A 16,157-nucleotide genomic window follows, 5' to 3' on the forward strand; every position below is an offset into this window, starting at 1 on the left:
TATATACAAAGGCAGAGTAAAATGGTATCCCCTTATATGAAATGGCAAAATCAAAGTTTGCATTTTTATAAATTAAAAAAAAAATCAAGCCGTGGATGGTTAAATCTGTTGCTGCAGAATCCATGGCAAACTATGGGTCCAAACAGACAGGCCAAAATAAAGCTGCTTCGGGTCACTTTGGAGGTATGCTGTTTAAATGAGGCATGCATCCTAAGAGGCCAGAAGGCACGCCAAAACCATGCTCCAGTCCTAAGGACCAGAGCGCAGCTTTAGTGCAGCTCCTGGCCTCTTAAGATGTGTGTATCATTTAAAAAACACCTCCAAAGTGACCCGAAGCAGCTCTATTTTGGCCTGTCTGTTCGGGCCCTATGTTTGGTTATTTGAAGCAGGACTTGCATTTTACAGTTTAATAATATTTTTTCATAGAAAATCAGAACTGTGTTTCAAGCGTTGATGAGTTGTTTGTGTGCATGTGGGCTTGAACAGCTGAATGTTGGATGGGATGACATTGTAAGCTTAGTGTAGCTTTGGACAGTCTGTAGAAAAATTTGTTTAATAGATTCTTGCGTATCACTGGTTTCTCTGGAAGCACATTTATCATTTTTTCTGATACTTTTTTGTATCTTGTGGCTCATCAAAAGAGAGTAAAACCTTTCCTGATTTAGCTTCCTCCATGTATCTTCAAAACTCTGATGCCAGCACACTGCAAGGTTCACCGTTTCTCAAAAATTTTCTACTCTGTTTTCAAAAGACATATAATTACTTAAGTACCTTTAGGCTTCCTGCTACATTCCTGAGGTTTAGAGGTTCATGTTTCACTTCATGTGAGCCTGCTGAATGCAGAATAAGCAGTAGAAACTAATATGCCACAATCATTCTGCTTTTGAAATGAATATATTTGAAAGTAAACTCAGATTTTGACACTGGAGCCTTGGTCAGATGAACCATGTTGCCTTTTTTGCTTTTTGGCTCTTCAGGTATTGTTTGATGGCAACTTCCATCAACATAGTCATTGCTGAGGAATGATGGGAGATACAGCCCAGCATCTGGAAGACCAGATTGTTCAAAAGTTCAACATCAGACTGGAAGGAATACTTATCTGTTCATCTTTATAATTAGACTCTTTTAAGCCTAGTATAAAAAGAATATTCTGTATGTTCTGGGATTGGACCTATGTCTCATATATGTTAGTAGACCCTGACACTGGCCTGTAGATCCTGAGACTATATAAGGCCATCCATAAAAGACCAGCTTGCATTACTTTCTCTTCTGCAGTTCCTTATAGTATGTATTTAAATTCTGTCATGGTCACCATACCAACTTAGTATTGATAGTAGCAAGTGTATTGCTAATAGTAGGTACTCATAAAACTGTTGTTGAGTCATGTCCCTTATTCTTTTGTCCAGAGATTGGAAAATGGGAGGTGAATGAATTCCATGTGCTTTGTGTGAGATCCTAGGTCCTATCAGATGTGAGACAGGAGAATTGAGTTGGCATCTGTAGTAATACCAGAGCCTGGTTCCTGTATATAGAATCATAGAGTTGGAAGAGACCACAAGGACCATCCAGTCCAACTTCCTGCCATGCAGGAAATCACAACCAAGGCATCCCCCAACGGATGACCCTCCAGCCTCTGTTTAAAGACCTCCAAGGAAGGATACTCCACCACACTTCAAGACAGTGTGTTCCATTGTCCAGCTGTCAAGAAGTTCCTAGTAATGTTGAGGTGGAATCTCTTTTCCTGTAGCTTGCATCCATTGTTCCATGTTCTAGTCTCTGGAGCAGCAGAAAACAAGCTTGCTCCAGCTTCAATGTGACATCCCTTCAGATACTTAAACAGGGCTGTCATTTCACCCCTTAACCATCTCTTCTTCAGGCTAAACATACCTAGCTCCTTAAGTCTTTCCTCATAAGGCATGCTTTCCAGACCCTTCACCATTTTCGTCCCCCTCCTCTGGACACGCTCCAACTTATCAACACCTTTTTGAATTGCGATGCCCAGAACTGGACACAGTATTCCATGTGAGGCCTTACAAAGCAGAATACAGTGGCACTTTTACTTCTCTTGATTTAGACACTACATCTGTCCCTCCACATTTGCTAGGGTTAGGGATACAGAACCCATGGGAATGTGAAAAAACTACAAATAATAAAAACACTATGTTTTTACCTGAGGACACCTCTCCAGTGCAACTCTGTGGTTGACATCTGCCAGACACTGAGCACAGAATTAAATAAATAAAATAATAAAATTTTTATTTATATACCGCCCTTCCTCAGATCAGGGCGGTTTACAACACTTTAAAAACATTACATCAAACCATCACAAACATTACAATAAGAAACAGAAAAGCCCCGAATTAGCCAATCCTCTTGCCAGTGAAGAAGAAGGAGGTCCGTAGGACATCTTAATCGGGGAATGCATTACCAAAAAGGAAGGTCTTCAGATCCTTTTTAAATTGGGCCAGGGAGGTGGCCGAGCGGAGCTCTATGGGCAGCATGTTCCAAAGGGCCGGGGCAGCGATGGCAAATGTCTTCCTGGTAGTGGAGACAAGCCTGGCCCCGGGAACCCTAAGTAGTTGCTGCCCAGATGTTCTGAGGGTGTGGGACGGAATGTATGGGGAGAGGCGGCCCTTCAGGTATCCTGGGCCCAAGCCATTTAGGGCTTTATAGGTCATCACCAACACCTTATATTGCGCCCGGAAGCGAATCGGCAGCCAATGCAGATCTTTTAGCACCGGTGTAATGTGGCTGGCCCTGGAAGTACCAGTGACCAGCCTGGCTGCCATGTTTTGTACCATTTGTAGCTTCTGGGTTTGGTATAAGGGTTGCCCCATGTAGAGTGCATTGCAGAAATCCAGTCTCGAGGCTACCAGAGCATGTACCACAGTTTCAAGGTCCCTCTGGGCCAGGTATGGGCGCAGCTGGCAAATAAGCCGAAGCTGATGACAGGTGCTCTTGACCGTCGCATTCACCTGAGCAGTCAGGTGAAGGGACGAGTCAAGAAGCACCCCCAGACTGCGCACGGAGTCCTTCACAGGGAGCGTGACCCCGTTCAGGACAGGTGGAACCACCGCCATTCCTGGACCAGGGGAACCTATCACAAGTACCTCCGTTTTCTCTGGATTCAGCTTGAGTCGGTTTTCCCTCATCCAGCCCATTACTGACTCCAGACAGGCCACGAGAGGAGAGACGCCATCCTCAGTCACTGCATCAGTCGGAGACATAGAGAAAATTATTTGGGTGTCATCAGCGTACTGATAACCCCGCGCCCCATGTCTCCGGATGATCTCTCCCAGTGGTTTCATGTAAATGTTAAATAGCACGGGAGACAGAATGGCTCCTTGAGGGACCCCAGTTTTAAGGGCCCTCTCATCGGAGCACACGTCTCCCAGCTGCACCATCTGGGACCTCCCGGAGAGGTAGGACCGGAACCACTGGAGCGCAGTGCCCCCGATTCCCACCTCTGCCAGGCGCCCCAGAAGGATACCATGGTCTATGGTATCGAAAGCCGCTGAGATGTCCAAGAGCACCAACAGGGACACGCTTCCCCTGTCGATGCCCAGACGGAGATCATCGACCAAGGCGACCATGGCCGTCTCAACCCCGTAACCCGCCCGAAAGCCAGTTTGAAATGGGTCCAGATAATCCGTTTCATCCAAAACCGCCTGAAGCTGGATTGCAACCGCCCTCTCGATCACCTTCCCCAAGAATGGCAGCAGTGAAACTGGCCGATAATTATTATGTACCAGGGGGTCGAGGGAGGGCTTTTTTAATAAAGGTTTTACAATGGCCAATTTAAGATCAGATGGAAATTGCCCTTCCCTCAAAGATGTATTAATAATCCGGCGTAACAATAAAGTCACAGCCGGTCCCCCCTGGGCTGCTAGCCACGAGGGACAGGGATCGAGAGAGCAGGTTGTCTTCCGAACACTTCCGAGGATCTTGTCCACATCATCGGTACTTACCAACTCAAACCGATCCAGTTTAACAAAGTCCACGGAGGCTCTGGATGCCTCTACCCTAGGTTCTGCCTGAATGTCAGCGTTAAGACCTTCGCTTATCCGAGAAGTTTTATCCGCGAAGAAGTTGTTAAATTGGTCACAGCAGGCCTTAGAAGGTTCAAGGATCTGGTTCAGGGCAGGAGGGAGCTGAGTTAGCTCTCTGACTACTCTGAACAACTCTGCTGGCCGCGACTCCGCGGACGTGATGCGAGCACCATAGAACGAATTCTTTGCTGCTCGTATCGCCTCTCCATAGTCCTCTAACCGTTGGGCTAGGAGAGTCTTGTCGTCTAAGCGAAGGTGTTTCCGCCAACGGTACTCTAGCCGTCGCAGCTCCCGCTTCCTTGCCCGGAGATCTTCCGTATACCAGGGCTTACGTTTGGAAGCGGGTCTGAGAGGGTGCTTGGGAGCGATACTGTGTATAGCCCTCGAGAGACCGGTATTCCAGATACCAGTCAGGGCGTCAACAGAGTCGCCGTCACTTCCAACCATGTGTCCCTCTAGGGCTTCCTGGAACCTTTTGGGTTCCATTAGCCTTCGAGGGTGGACCATCCTAATAGGATGGGATCCGGGAGGGATCTGGGTAGAGACCTTGATTTTCGCCTCAACCAGGAAATGATCCGTCCATGGCAGGGGGGAAATATTAGTTATTTCTGCCCACGGATTTTCCGCATCAGAACAAAAGACCAAATCGAGAGTATTACCCGCACAATGCGTAGGATCCAATATCAGCTGGGACAGGCCCATGGCCGCCATGGTATCCATGAATTCGCGAGCTGCACCGGATGGAACATAGCTGGCCGTGAGGGAGATGTTGAAGTCGCCCAGGACAAGTAGCCTGGGCGTCTCCAGCATCAGTTCAGCGACCAGCTGTGTCAGCTCGTTAAGGGAGTCCGTTAGCGCACGGGGTGGCCGATACACCAACAGAATCCCTAGACTGTCCCTCGCTTTTAGGGTCAGGTAAATACACTCGATATAGGACGTCTGTCGGATGTGGTTCCTGGTGAGGGACACGGTGTTCCTATGTATCAAGGCCACACCCCCTCCCGCCCACCTAACTTGGGCTGGTCCTTCACCGAGAACCCGGCGGGCAGGGCCTGAGCCCACACAGCATCCCCTTCAGGCCCAAGCCAGGTCTCGATAATGCAAGCCAGATCTCAACTTCGGTCCTCCAACATATCGTGGAGGATGTGGGTCTTGTTGTTGATCGATCTGGCATTGCACAGGAGCAGCGACAGGGTTTGTGGCACGGTTGGAGTGACCCTCAGGTCCCTTAGGTTGGGAGAGGGACAGGAAAGGGAGATAGATATGAAACATCGATCTCCCCTTCCCCTGGAACGCAAGTCCCTCCTCCCACTGCCATACCTCCCCCTGCCCCACACCACCTCAATAGGAGCTCCGCTCAAGGTGATGTTATCCCCTTCCTCCCCAGCCCGTGCATCCCCCGCATCCATGACCTCCCCCCACCCTTCTCCAGCAATTTAAAGAGCAGAGGTTAGCCACCACAGGCATCCTCTGCTCTAAGCTAACCCACAACCTCCCAAGCCCAGCAAAAACTGCGCAGCTGTGCAGCTGCGGAGTCCCGCAACAGTGCCCTTTCAGTCCGTGGGCGGCACTCCCGGGGCGGTGCGCAGTTGCGCACCTCCGACACCCAGGGAGGAGGCCGCCCGGCAGAGGCACGGCTCTGGCTGCGGAGTCCGGCGAGGAGGCGGAGGGGGCGTGGCAGGAAGGTCCGGAACGCCGGCTTTTAAGCTCGCCGCTCTCACCTGGCGAGCACTCTCCCTGTCTTCCCCCCAGAGGTCTTTAAAGGGCCCACTCCCGGCTGCCGCAAAGCGCCAAAGCAGCCTAAAAAAGAGTCCCGCAACGGTGCCCTTTCAGTCCGTGGGCGGCACTCCTGGGGCGGTGCGCAGTTGCGCACCTCCGACACCCCGGGAGGAGGCCGCCCGGCAGAGGCGGAATTGCGCTGGACGAGCTACAAATGCCTAGTGGAGTGTTCTCTCTAGGAATCTCTAGGTCTTTCAGTGCGACCTTTCATTAAAGTTGACCATAGAGTTGGGCTGGAGAACCTAGATGTTCCTAGAAAGAACATATTAATAAAATCCGTGAATAATCAGATCCGCAAAAGGCAAAGCCGCAAATGTGAAGGGACAAGTGTATACTTCTATTAATGCAGACCAAAACTGCATTGGCCTTTTTAGCTGTTGCATCTCACTGTTGACTCAGGTTCAACTTGTGGTGGTCTACCAGGATTCCTAGATCCCTTTCACACATACTGCTTTATCACACTAGGAAGCAAACAGGATTTAAATGAGAGTTAAACTAGAGAAAACCAGGAAATGTCATGTGATAAACATCAGGTATTTCATGGTTTTCTCTAGTTTAACTCTTGTTTAAATCCTGTTTGCCCCTTAGTGTGATAAAGCAGATAATCTTATTAAGCCAGGTGCTTCTCGTCTTATACTCGTGCATTTCATTTTTCTGCCCTAAGTGTTGAACCTTACATTTCTCTGTGTTGAAATTCATTTTGTTAGCTTTAGCCCAGCTTTCTAATTTATTAAGATCTTCTTGAATTTTGATCCTGTCCACTTGAGTATTTAGCTACTCCTCCTAATTTGGTGTCATCTGCAAATTTGATAAGCATGCCTGCTATTCCTTCATCCAAGTCATTGATAAAGATGTTGAATAGCACTGGGCCCAGGACAGAACCCTTTACTTATATCTTTGAGTTGTGGTCCTTTGCTAAGCATAAAATAAATAAAATAAGTCTTTTTTTGGCTGTCTCTTCCAATTGTGTCTCTGCTTGCTTGTGAAATGGGTTTAACCATTAAACAGAATTACATTACACTTGTTTGAGTCCCTATATTGGGAGAAAGGCGGGATATAAAGTAGCATGTTGTGCGGGCGCACTGTATACTGTATATACTTATGTATAAGTCTAGAAATTTAGGTAAAAAAATTGACCCAAAAAACCTGACTCGACTTATCCATGGGTCAATGTACGTACAGTAGTTTAATTCTTAAATAAAAGAAGAAACCATCCCCTGGTGAAAGGTAACAGTATAATCTGTCTTGGAAGCACTGGTCCCCTCTACTCTCTCATCCACCTAGCCTTAAGAGTGAGCATCGAGAGCTATGTGTGCTGGGATTTTGTAAGTTCTTTGACAGTGTTTTACTTTGCTTCATCCTTTAAATCCTTTGCTCTATGTCCCTAAGTTTTACCCTCGACTTATCCATGGGTCATATCAAAATCCATAATTTCAGCTCCAAAATTTGCCCTCGACTTACACATGAGGTTGACTTATAGACGAGTATATACGGTATATCTACATTGCACAGTTATGACAGTTTCATACTTGTGGCCTTATCCTGTGGAATTCTGGGATATTTATTTTGATGAGGTATTTAAAATTCTTCCGCGTGGACCCCTGAGCTACAGCATTGGAGCTCTCTGGCAGATAATTCTAACTACTTCACAAAAGGTCAAATTGTAGGATTGTCTAGGATGAACTAATAATATTTAAAGTACTATCAGACTGCTGTAGCCGCAGTTTGACCTGAAAATAGCTCAGGATGAGTTGTAGCCCACTAGGTTTTAAGTGCGTTGAAGCAGGAACCTAAAATGGCAACAAGTGTTTTGTTATTTTTCCTTCTAGGGATCAGTGGGATAGCAAGGTACAGATTGAATCACCTGAGGATTGCCACACTGCATATTCAATTTTGGCATGATGCAGAAACTCACATGTCATCACCCACTGAATAATATTGGGCACGACCAACCATGTTGTTTCCCATCCTCCGGGTGAGGGGGACAGGACCGAACCCTCACAAATAGGAAGGCTCCAATGTAAATTACAATCTATACTCAGCTATAAGTTGACCTCATATATAAGTTGAGGGCACATTTTGGAGTCAAAATTAAGGATTTTTATATGACCCATGGATACGTCGAGGATTTTTTTTTATCCAAAGATTCAAGCATCCACGGCTTGAAAATATTCAAAAAAATTATAAATTCCAAATAGTGAACCTTGATTCTGGCATTTGATATAAGGGACACCATTTTTCTATGTCATTATATTTAATGGGACTTGAGCATTCACGTATTTTGTTATCCATTGGGGGGGGGGGGTCCTGGAACCAAACCCCAGCAGATAACAAGGGCCCACTGTACTTACATTGACTTGTGGATAAGTCAACTCATATTTTTGAGGTCAATTTTTTTACTAAAATTTCTAGACTTATATATGAGTGTACACAGTATTCCTTTGTACCAGTTACTGTTGTCAATCTGTTTTTTCACTGTATTGGTATTATAATTTGAGAAATGCCTGATACAAAGTTGTGAGTCTTTCTCAAATGAATCTGAACAAATGTAGTTGATATTGTAACCAGTAACCACAGTTGAGAAAACAGTGGTGGGGAAATTTGCCAGTGAGAAGGAGGGTTTTTTTTTGGGGGGGGGGGGGGGGAGAGCCAAAAGTGAAATTCTGAAGCTCACTCCCTTAATTGAGGTTGAGAGCTACATTTATTTATTTAAGTATTTATACCCCACTCTTCTGCCACAGAAGCTCTCAGAGCAGTTTACAAATTCTTAGACAGTTCCCTGCCCTCAGGCTTACAATCTAAAAAAGACATGAAACAAAAGGAGTCTGCATCAGTCTTACTGGCCAAGTACCTTCAGAATCTCTCTCTCAGTAATTGGATACTACACTGATAGTTTTTTTAACCCCCTCAATTTAATATCGGGAAATGAGAGAAAGACAGGTGTCTTTTTAAACAATGGACATTTCACTAATATAACACAGTATTTCCTAAGGGCAGAAATGGCTAAATATGTAACATAAATGAATGGGTAGATCTTTGTTTTAATGTTGCAGTTCATCCAGCAGACTTTAAATTAGCAACTTTCTCTGTCAGATTTAAAACCATTGCTTCCTTTTTAATAAAAAGTACAGTTTGCATAATGGTTAGATACTACAGCAGGAACTTAATTTGGGTGTACTTTATTGCTCTTATGTCATTATCTCTTTCTTTTTTAAAAATAATATCAGGTTTCCAAATGTGAAGCTTGTGCTTTCAAAAAGCACACTTCTGGGAGATAACTAGAGCACGGAATACAGATAAGAATCTGAGTCAGAGAACCTTTTGTCCCTCCTCCACTTTGTTTCCCAAGGGCTGCTAACATAGAGGGTGATGTCATACTTGAAGCAACAGTCCAAGAATAAGGCATTCTGTCCAGAAATGCCGCACAAGAGACTGTAAAAAGGCTTAGAGTCATTAACTGAGCTAAGGGTTTGCCGGAAGGTTTTCAGTATGCATTGTCTATGTGACATCTTTAAACCCTTCAGCGGTGAGAGTTCATGTTCCATCTACCATAGGCCGGAATTGGAAGTGTAAGTTGCAGCCTTAAATGTTTTTCCAGTTGTTTGTGTATTATTTGCTAATTTACGTTTGAGGGCATTCTTCCTAGATTTCAGTAACTATATATAGGTTGGATTCATTTTAGAGCCAGGTTGTCAGTTTCTAAATGAGTTATGAAATCTAGACAAACTAAGTCACAAATCTTGGGTAAAGTAATGATCTGTCTTTATTAGAAAGATGTCTTATACCAATTCTCTACATATGCCCTGTTATTGTAAATAATATTTATTCCCACTTACTCTACTTCACCGATCTGTTTTGAATAGATGATCAAATTTTAATGACTACAGTAGATCTTTATTATTCCTGAGGCCTACTGGTTTCTTAGCTAAATGATTTTCTGTTGTATATCTCATTTTGTTTCTTTGCTATGCACAATTTCAGTTAAATACAGAAGAGATTCAGTGTGCAATGCTCTGCAGCATTCAGGCTAAACTGCATGTTATAAAGAGCTATTGTGTTTGTCAAAACAGCTGTGATCTTGAACGACCCACATTGATTTTATAGATGCAATGATCTCTAAGGAAATAAGGTTAACTGATGCATAGTCTCTACACAGTACACAGTCTTTAAAATTAATAGCAGTTTTTTTTAACTTAGCAAATTATTTTATAATCAGACTATACTTTTAATCTAATTTCTTAATATTTGCTGTGTAGGTAAATCAGAGTTCCTCTTTGAATTTTCTCTCTCCTAAATATAAATATCCACAGCTGTGGTACACATACATGTGTGTATTTTAGGCACAGCCTTTTATATTGATGGTTGCGTGAACTATGGTATTGTCTTCAAGATGAAAATAAAAATTAAAAGCTAGATTTTCTAAAATGTAACTCCCATCTATATTCCTTTAAAAAGTTGCTGCATTTTCACTTCCTAAAGAGGAAGAAGCCAGGGATATATTGAATTGTCTTGGCCATATGAATGTGAGCAGAGAACTTCTACCTTTGCACCACTCTTCACTATAGTGAGAAAGCAGTTACTCTTATTTTTAGAAGCAGGTTTCTAATCTATATACTTGTCTGTTTAACCCAGCAGAGGAGGAGTTGAATGTATTGCTGTGTGACTTCACTGAATAGTCCCTGTGTAGAGGGAGAAAAGTATAGCACTGGAAATGTAGAGCAGACTTCTTTTACTGTAACCAGTAGTAGCAGCAGCACCAGTCAGGATCTGCCCCACTGATCACTCTTTCCACACTTGGCAAAATATTTCATGCTAGTGAGAGAAAGGTACTTTTTGTGCACTATTTTCATATGTTTACTTTCTCCTGGTTGTTGTTGGAACAGAGAGAGAGAGCAGATTCCTCCTCTATTATCACCTTTTCCACTAGTATTTACAGTGGCACAATATCACACTAGGACAGCCTGTGTCTCTTTTTATTATTTCTTTACTTTTTAATCTTACAGCAGTTGGAGGCCCTGTTTTCATTGAGATGATCTGGTAATTTTTTCATCACTGCATACTTTCAGCTCATGGCCTTTTGGTATTTCATATGATGAGAGAGAGGTGTTCATGATAGGTCATTGTGGCAGGATTTTTTTTTAATGTAATGATCCATACACAAGATTCTTAACTGTTTAAATGGTTTTGGATTTTAATAGTTGTTTAAATTGCCAGATTACTAAACACTCAGTGAAATTGTACAAAGCACAGTTGTATATTCTCTGAGCGAATAAAGATACAACTAACAGCCATTCTTGGAAGAGAGAGGTTTGGTCATAGATTTTCCTGGTTGCTAATGCCCAGTGGAGGAGACAGATAATTTTGGTTCTTCGTGCTGGATTGTTATTTCAAGCATGCCTTAAGTATGGCATTGTGGAGATGTGTGGGCAGATGAGACTTCCTTTCAGTGAAATGGTGCACATGAGTACTAAAAGTTTGAGTGGGATGAACCAATGGCCATACTTTCTAGACATTCTTCATATTGTTCTAGGACAGATAAAATTACAGTGGGAGACTTTGAGTCTGCCCAGATGAAGCTGTCAGGGTGGTTCTTAAAAATGTTTCTTCTTTAAAACAGTCAGAAATTTCTGTTCTCACATTAGTTACTAGTCAGTTTGCTTATGTGCATATATTACATCCCACTCTTCTATATTAATGTATACTCAGAGCACCGTATGTACATTCACAATAGCAACAAAAAACTCCACTATAAACAGTTAAGAATAATTTTTAAAAGGCAATAGCATTGTATAAGTGATAGGGTGAAAATGTGAGCTGGAATAAAATGATTTTTACAGCCTTTTTAATCACTTGTATGCTCATTTCATAGGATGGAATGTCTTTTGTGACTTGTGATACTTTAGTAGTCTGATAGTTCAAAATGCTTCCCAAAAGCTTGAGTTGTATTTCTCATTTGCTTGGGAAGAGGCCCCACTGAAGAATACTGGGTGAATAAACAGGAATAGTCTGTTAATGTTGAACTGTAGCTTCTGTTGGGAATATGAAAAATATGCTGTTTGATTAACGTTACTGGAACTATTTGATTATTTAGAATACTAGCAATCCTACTTTTAACTTCAAACTATACCGTACATTCTTTTCAATTGCAATTCAGGGAGAGGAAAATTAAGCTTGAATATCAGTTTTTCTGTTTAAAATAATTAAGAATTCATAAGTATGTAGGTATGTTTCCATTTTTATGACTGGTCTTCATCCTTTTTCAGACAGTGAAATTGTTGCTGAAGAATTTGACTGATTTACTTCTTTATGGATTGAATTGTTTTATTTTGTTTATTTTCTCCCCCCACTCCATTTATGAAAAGTGAAGAGCTAGGAGAATTCATGGAAACAAAAGGAGCCAACAGTCCTGGGATTCTTGTATTGACAACGGGCCTGAGCAAACCATTTATGCGGCTGGATAAATATCCCACATTACTCAAAGAGCTTGAAAGACACATGGAGGTATATTTTAACAGCATTTATGTTCAAGTTTAAATATGATTTTGCATTTTCTTCTCCTTTTTTTAAAGGTACATTTCAAGGATACATTGCTTCCAAATTTTGTTCATTCTTCTAACATTGGAAAAGACGTATTTTGGAAAATTCAAGGCCATTATACCTCAGGGGTTGTATTTTTCCAAATGGGTAAATGCCCTACTTGTGGGCTGTATTAGCCTATCTCCTTTTCACGTTCCAGTAGTGTGGGTGCAAGGCCACATTTTTAAACGATTTGAACCCTTTAATCACTTTGCTTTAAGCCTGTAGAAATCTACCAGTGATCTATTAATATGGATGAATACCTGATAGTTCAAGTGCTATTTGTACTTTCCAAAAAAGTGAATATAAACAGCCTTTTTAGAAGCCCACATAGGTTTTGACATCTATCAAGGATGAGCTTGTGGAGTATTGGTTTCAAACATCTTTTTCCTTCAAGTTGGAAGGCTTTTGTGACTTATTTCTAAGCTGGAAAAGGTGTTGGTTAGGACTACGGATTCAGCTCCTTTGTCCATGTTACTCACTACTCATTCCTTTGTTTTGGGATGTTAAGCTTTAGCTTACATGTGTTGAAGTGTGTCTACTGGAGAAAACAGTGTGTATGAATATACTATACATTTTGTTTGGAACAAGAAATAAATACATCAGATTTGTTGGCCCTATCCTTTGTCCTCACTTCCAAGCACAGATTCACATTTCAGGTAAGGGATGGATGGATGGATGGGCTGAGATGTTAGTTTTCATTTCTTAACAAACATTACAACATTCAGTTGCAAAATATCATTTGACATGTGAAGTCGAAGGCTTTCATGGTTTGAATTACTTTAGAATTGCAGCACACAATTATTTATATTTCCACGAATATTGCCAGTTTTTAAATTTTAATTTCTATATTAAGAAAACCTGGAGCATTTGTGGTAATGACAGAAGGAGTATCCCTATATCTGCATCTCTCAAAAGAAAAAAAAAATCTTGTGGAAATGGGTTCTTTAAATATATTCGCTCATCCTTGTTCCATGATGTAATCTAGACATTTCCTGTATTAAAAGTGTGTAGCTGTGAAAACTATATCTTGATTATTTAATCTGGTGTTAATGCTAGTCACTGTCTCATGAGGCTGACAGAACAAATTCTCTTTTATTTTTATTTTTTAGGATTATCATCCAGATCGACCAGACATTCAGAAATCCATGACAGCCTTCAAAAACCTTTCTGTAAGTAATGCATTGAACAAAAGGTGCTTGAAAGGAAATACAGTAGTCTAAATATCATATGAAAGCTCAAGAGAGTGGCAACAGTATGTGACAGTGGGAGAAAAGTTTCAAAATTAAAAAAATAAAATAATTTAAAATTGATGCTTTCATTGACAATTTTGATTTGGGTTCAAGAGAAAGACAGATCATAGGTAAAGGAAGATAGTAAGATCTGTGTGACACAACATGAGCACTGGTACATGTACTCCTACATGTACAAGGTTGGCCAAGTGAAGTCCAGTACTAAGAGCCCTGGTGGCGTAGTGGTTAAATGCCTGTACTGCAGCCACTCACTCACAAACCATAAGGTTGCGAGTTCAATACCAGCCCAGGGGCTCAAGCTTGACTCAGGCTTGCATCCTTCTAACGTCACTAAAATGAGTACCGTATTTTCCGGCGTATAAGACAACTGGGTGTATAAGACGACCCCCAACTTTTCCAGTTAAAATATAGAGTTTGGGATATACTTGCTGTATAAGACTACCCCTCTTCCAACGCACACCAAATAAAAATTTAAAAAACCATCAGATTTGATTTCAATATGGTAATTTTAATTCAGATGCTTATGACATGCAGGTACTTAGCAGGAAACCTTGTTGTATACAAAGCCTGCTTGGATTGGACAGCTCTCCCTGCCTGCCCAGCCCTCCCTGTCTCCAAGACTATCAGAGTGGCAGCTGCTTTCATATGATCGTCACATATGGTGGGGATGCGGCCATTTTTGAGCTCCCCCCACCAAATGCAGTGACTGCAGATTCTCCAGTCCGGCTTGGAAGTTTCAGTACCTGCCCTATAAGACAACACCCGGCGTATAAGACAACCCCCGACTTTTGAGAAGATTTTCCTGGGTTAAAAAGTAGTCTTATACGCCAGAAAATACAGTACTTAGATGTTGGGGGCAATTAGCTTACACTTTGTAAACTGCTTAGGGAGTGCTTAACTGCACTGATAAGCGGTATAGAAATGTACTTGTTATTGCTGTTGCTAAGGATCCATATGGGAGGAGATGAGGCTGGCTGTTGTCATTGTTTGTCTCCTTTAATATAGCACAACTGAGAGTGAGAATGTGGATGCACAAATTCTTAGGCAGTATCTATACTGAAAAATTGTAGGTGATACCACTAGCTGTCATGGCTCCATCCTATGCAAGCAATCCTGTGATTTCTAGTTTGCTGAGATACCTAGAATTCTCTATAAGAGAGGCCTATTACAATGCTAGAGCTCTCTTGCAAAGAATTCTGAGTACTACACCAAATGACAGATTCCAGTATCCCATAAAATAGAAACATGATAATTTGAGTGGTATCAAAGTGCTTTAAATACAGTGCCCCCTTGCCTTACGCAGGGGATCCATTCAGCCCCCCCCCCCCCCGTAAGGCAAATGGTGCATATGCTTGAGCCCCATTGGATATAATGGGACTTGTGCATAATGTTCGGCGTGATGCGTGCGCCATTCATTCTCCTGTTGCGTGGCTTTCAGTGTAAGCTGAAAGCTACGTAAAAGGTGCCTGCATAAGATGCAGGCGCACTGTATGTAGTGTGTTTATAACTATATGTAGTGTCCATTCAAAATTAATAGAGTCACACTTAGTTTAGCTTATGCCTAGTCTTGAGCCTACATTAAACATGATGTTCGTGATGCATATAAACATGAACACATGTGATGTTCCATGCAAGCAGCTTCTAGCTTGAGTGCTGATTTCTCTTAGTGCAATCTGAACCTACCTATGCAAAAGCTTCCCTTTCCAATGATTCTGATAAGAATTTGAATGGGAAACCAGTCATTTAGAATGCAGAGCTAAATGTTTAAATTTAATCTTACTCTTCTTTGGGCATTCACACAGTTGTATTGAGTCGTTCAGAGAAAGGCAAATCTGAGATGGGGTTCTATATCTCCAAGGAAAGTGAGGTGAACTTCAGGGTGCTGAAAAACACTTTTGAAAATTTCTTGCAAAATATTATTTGTACTTAACTGTGTTAAAGAATGCTGTTCCTCAGAGACAGCTTCTGTTTTTCTATCAGGGAATTCACCCATTTTCAAGGCTTCTTGCTATAAATGTAAGTAGCTATTGCCAGTGTGGTATAGTTGGCTTGAGTGTTAGACTACTATTCTGGGAGACCAGGGTTCAAATCCCTGCTCTGCTGTGGAAATACATTTTCTCAACTTTGGAGGAAGGCAAGGGCAAACTCCTCTGAACAAATCTTGCCAAGAAAACTCTTTGATAGGATTGCCATAAGGCTTTAAGAACTTGAAGGCACACAACTACAACAAGGCATAGCCTAGGAGCCTGTGGTCTTATAACTGAGGTAAGCCATGATACTTGAGGGAAGAGAAGAAATGCATGGCAAGGGAAACTTAAACACCACCTAGGGTTAAAAAGAAATAGAGGGGAAAGAGGAGAGCGAACCTCCTTGGAGGGTTTCCTTTCATTGAAACTACTCTCTCATCTGTCACAACTGGCAACCATTTCCAAGAGACTGCACTGGAAAAAAGATGATGTCTTGTACAGCCATTTTTTCCTTCTCCCTCTCCTTTTTCATT

General features: G+C 42.2%; 1 protein-coding gene across 5 annotated transcripts in view; it reads left to right on the top strand.

The window, feature by feature from the left end:
- The window catches only part of LOC149319207 (rho guanine nucleotide exchange factor 7), a 121,798-nt gene that overhangs the window by 57,359 nt on the left and 48,282 nt on the right, over positions 1-16,157 (top strand). For all 5 annotated transcript variants that reach the window (XM_089511276.1, XM_089511278.1, XM_089511277.1 and 2 more), the window contains 2 exons: positions 12,191-12,329; positions 13,517-13,576. In XM_089511276.1, the coding sequence (XP_089367402.1) occupies positions 12,191-12,329; positions 13,517-13,576 (199 nt within the window). The remainder of the gene's footprint in view (positions 1-12,190; positions 12,330-13,516; positions 13,577-16,157) is intronic.

Source organism: Sceloporus occidentalis, unplaced genomic scaffold (genome assembly GCF_023333645.1).
Source record: "Sceloporus occidentalis isolate IW3139 unplaced genomic scaffold, rSceOcc1.0.p SCAF_2, whole genome shotgun sequence".
Lineage (NCBI taxonomy): Eukaryota > Metazoa > Chordata > Lepidosauria > Squamata > Phrynosomatidae > Sceloporus > Sceloporus occidentalis.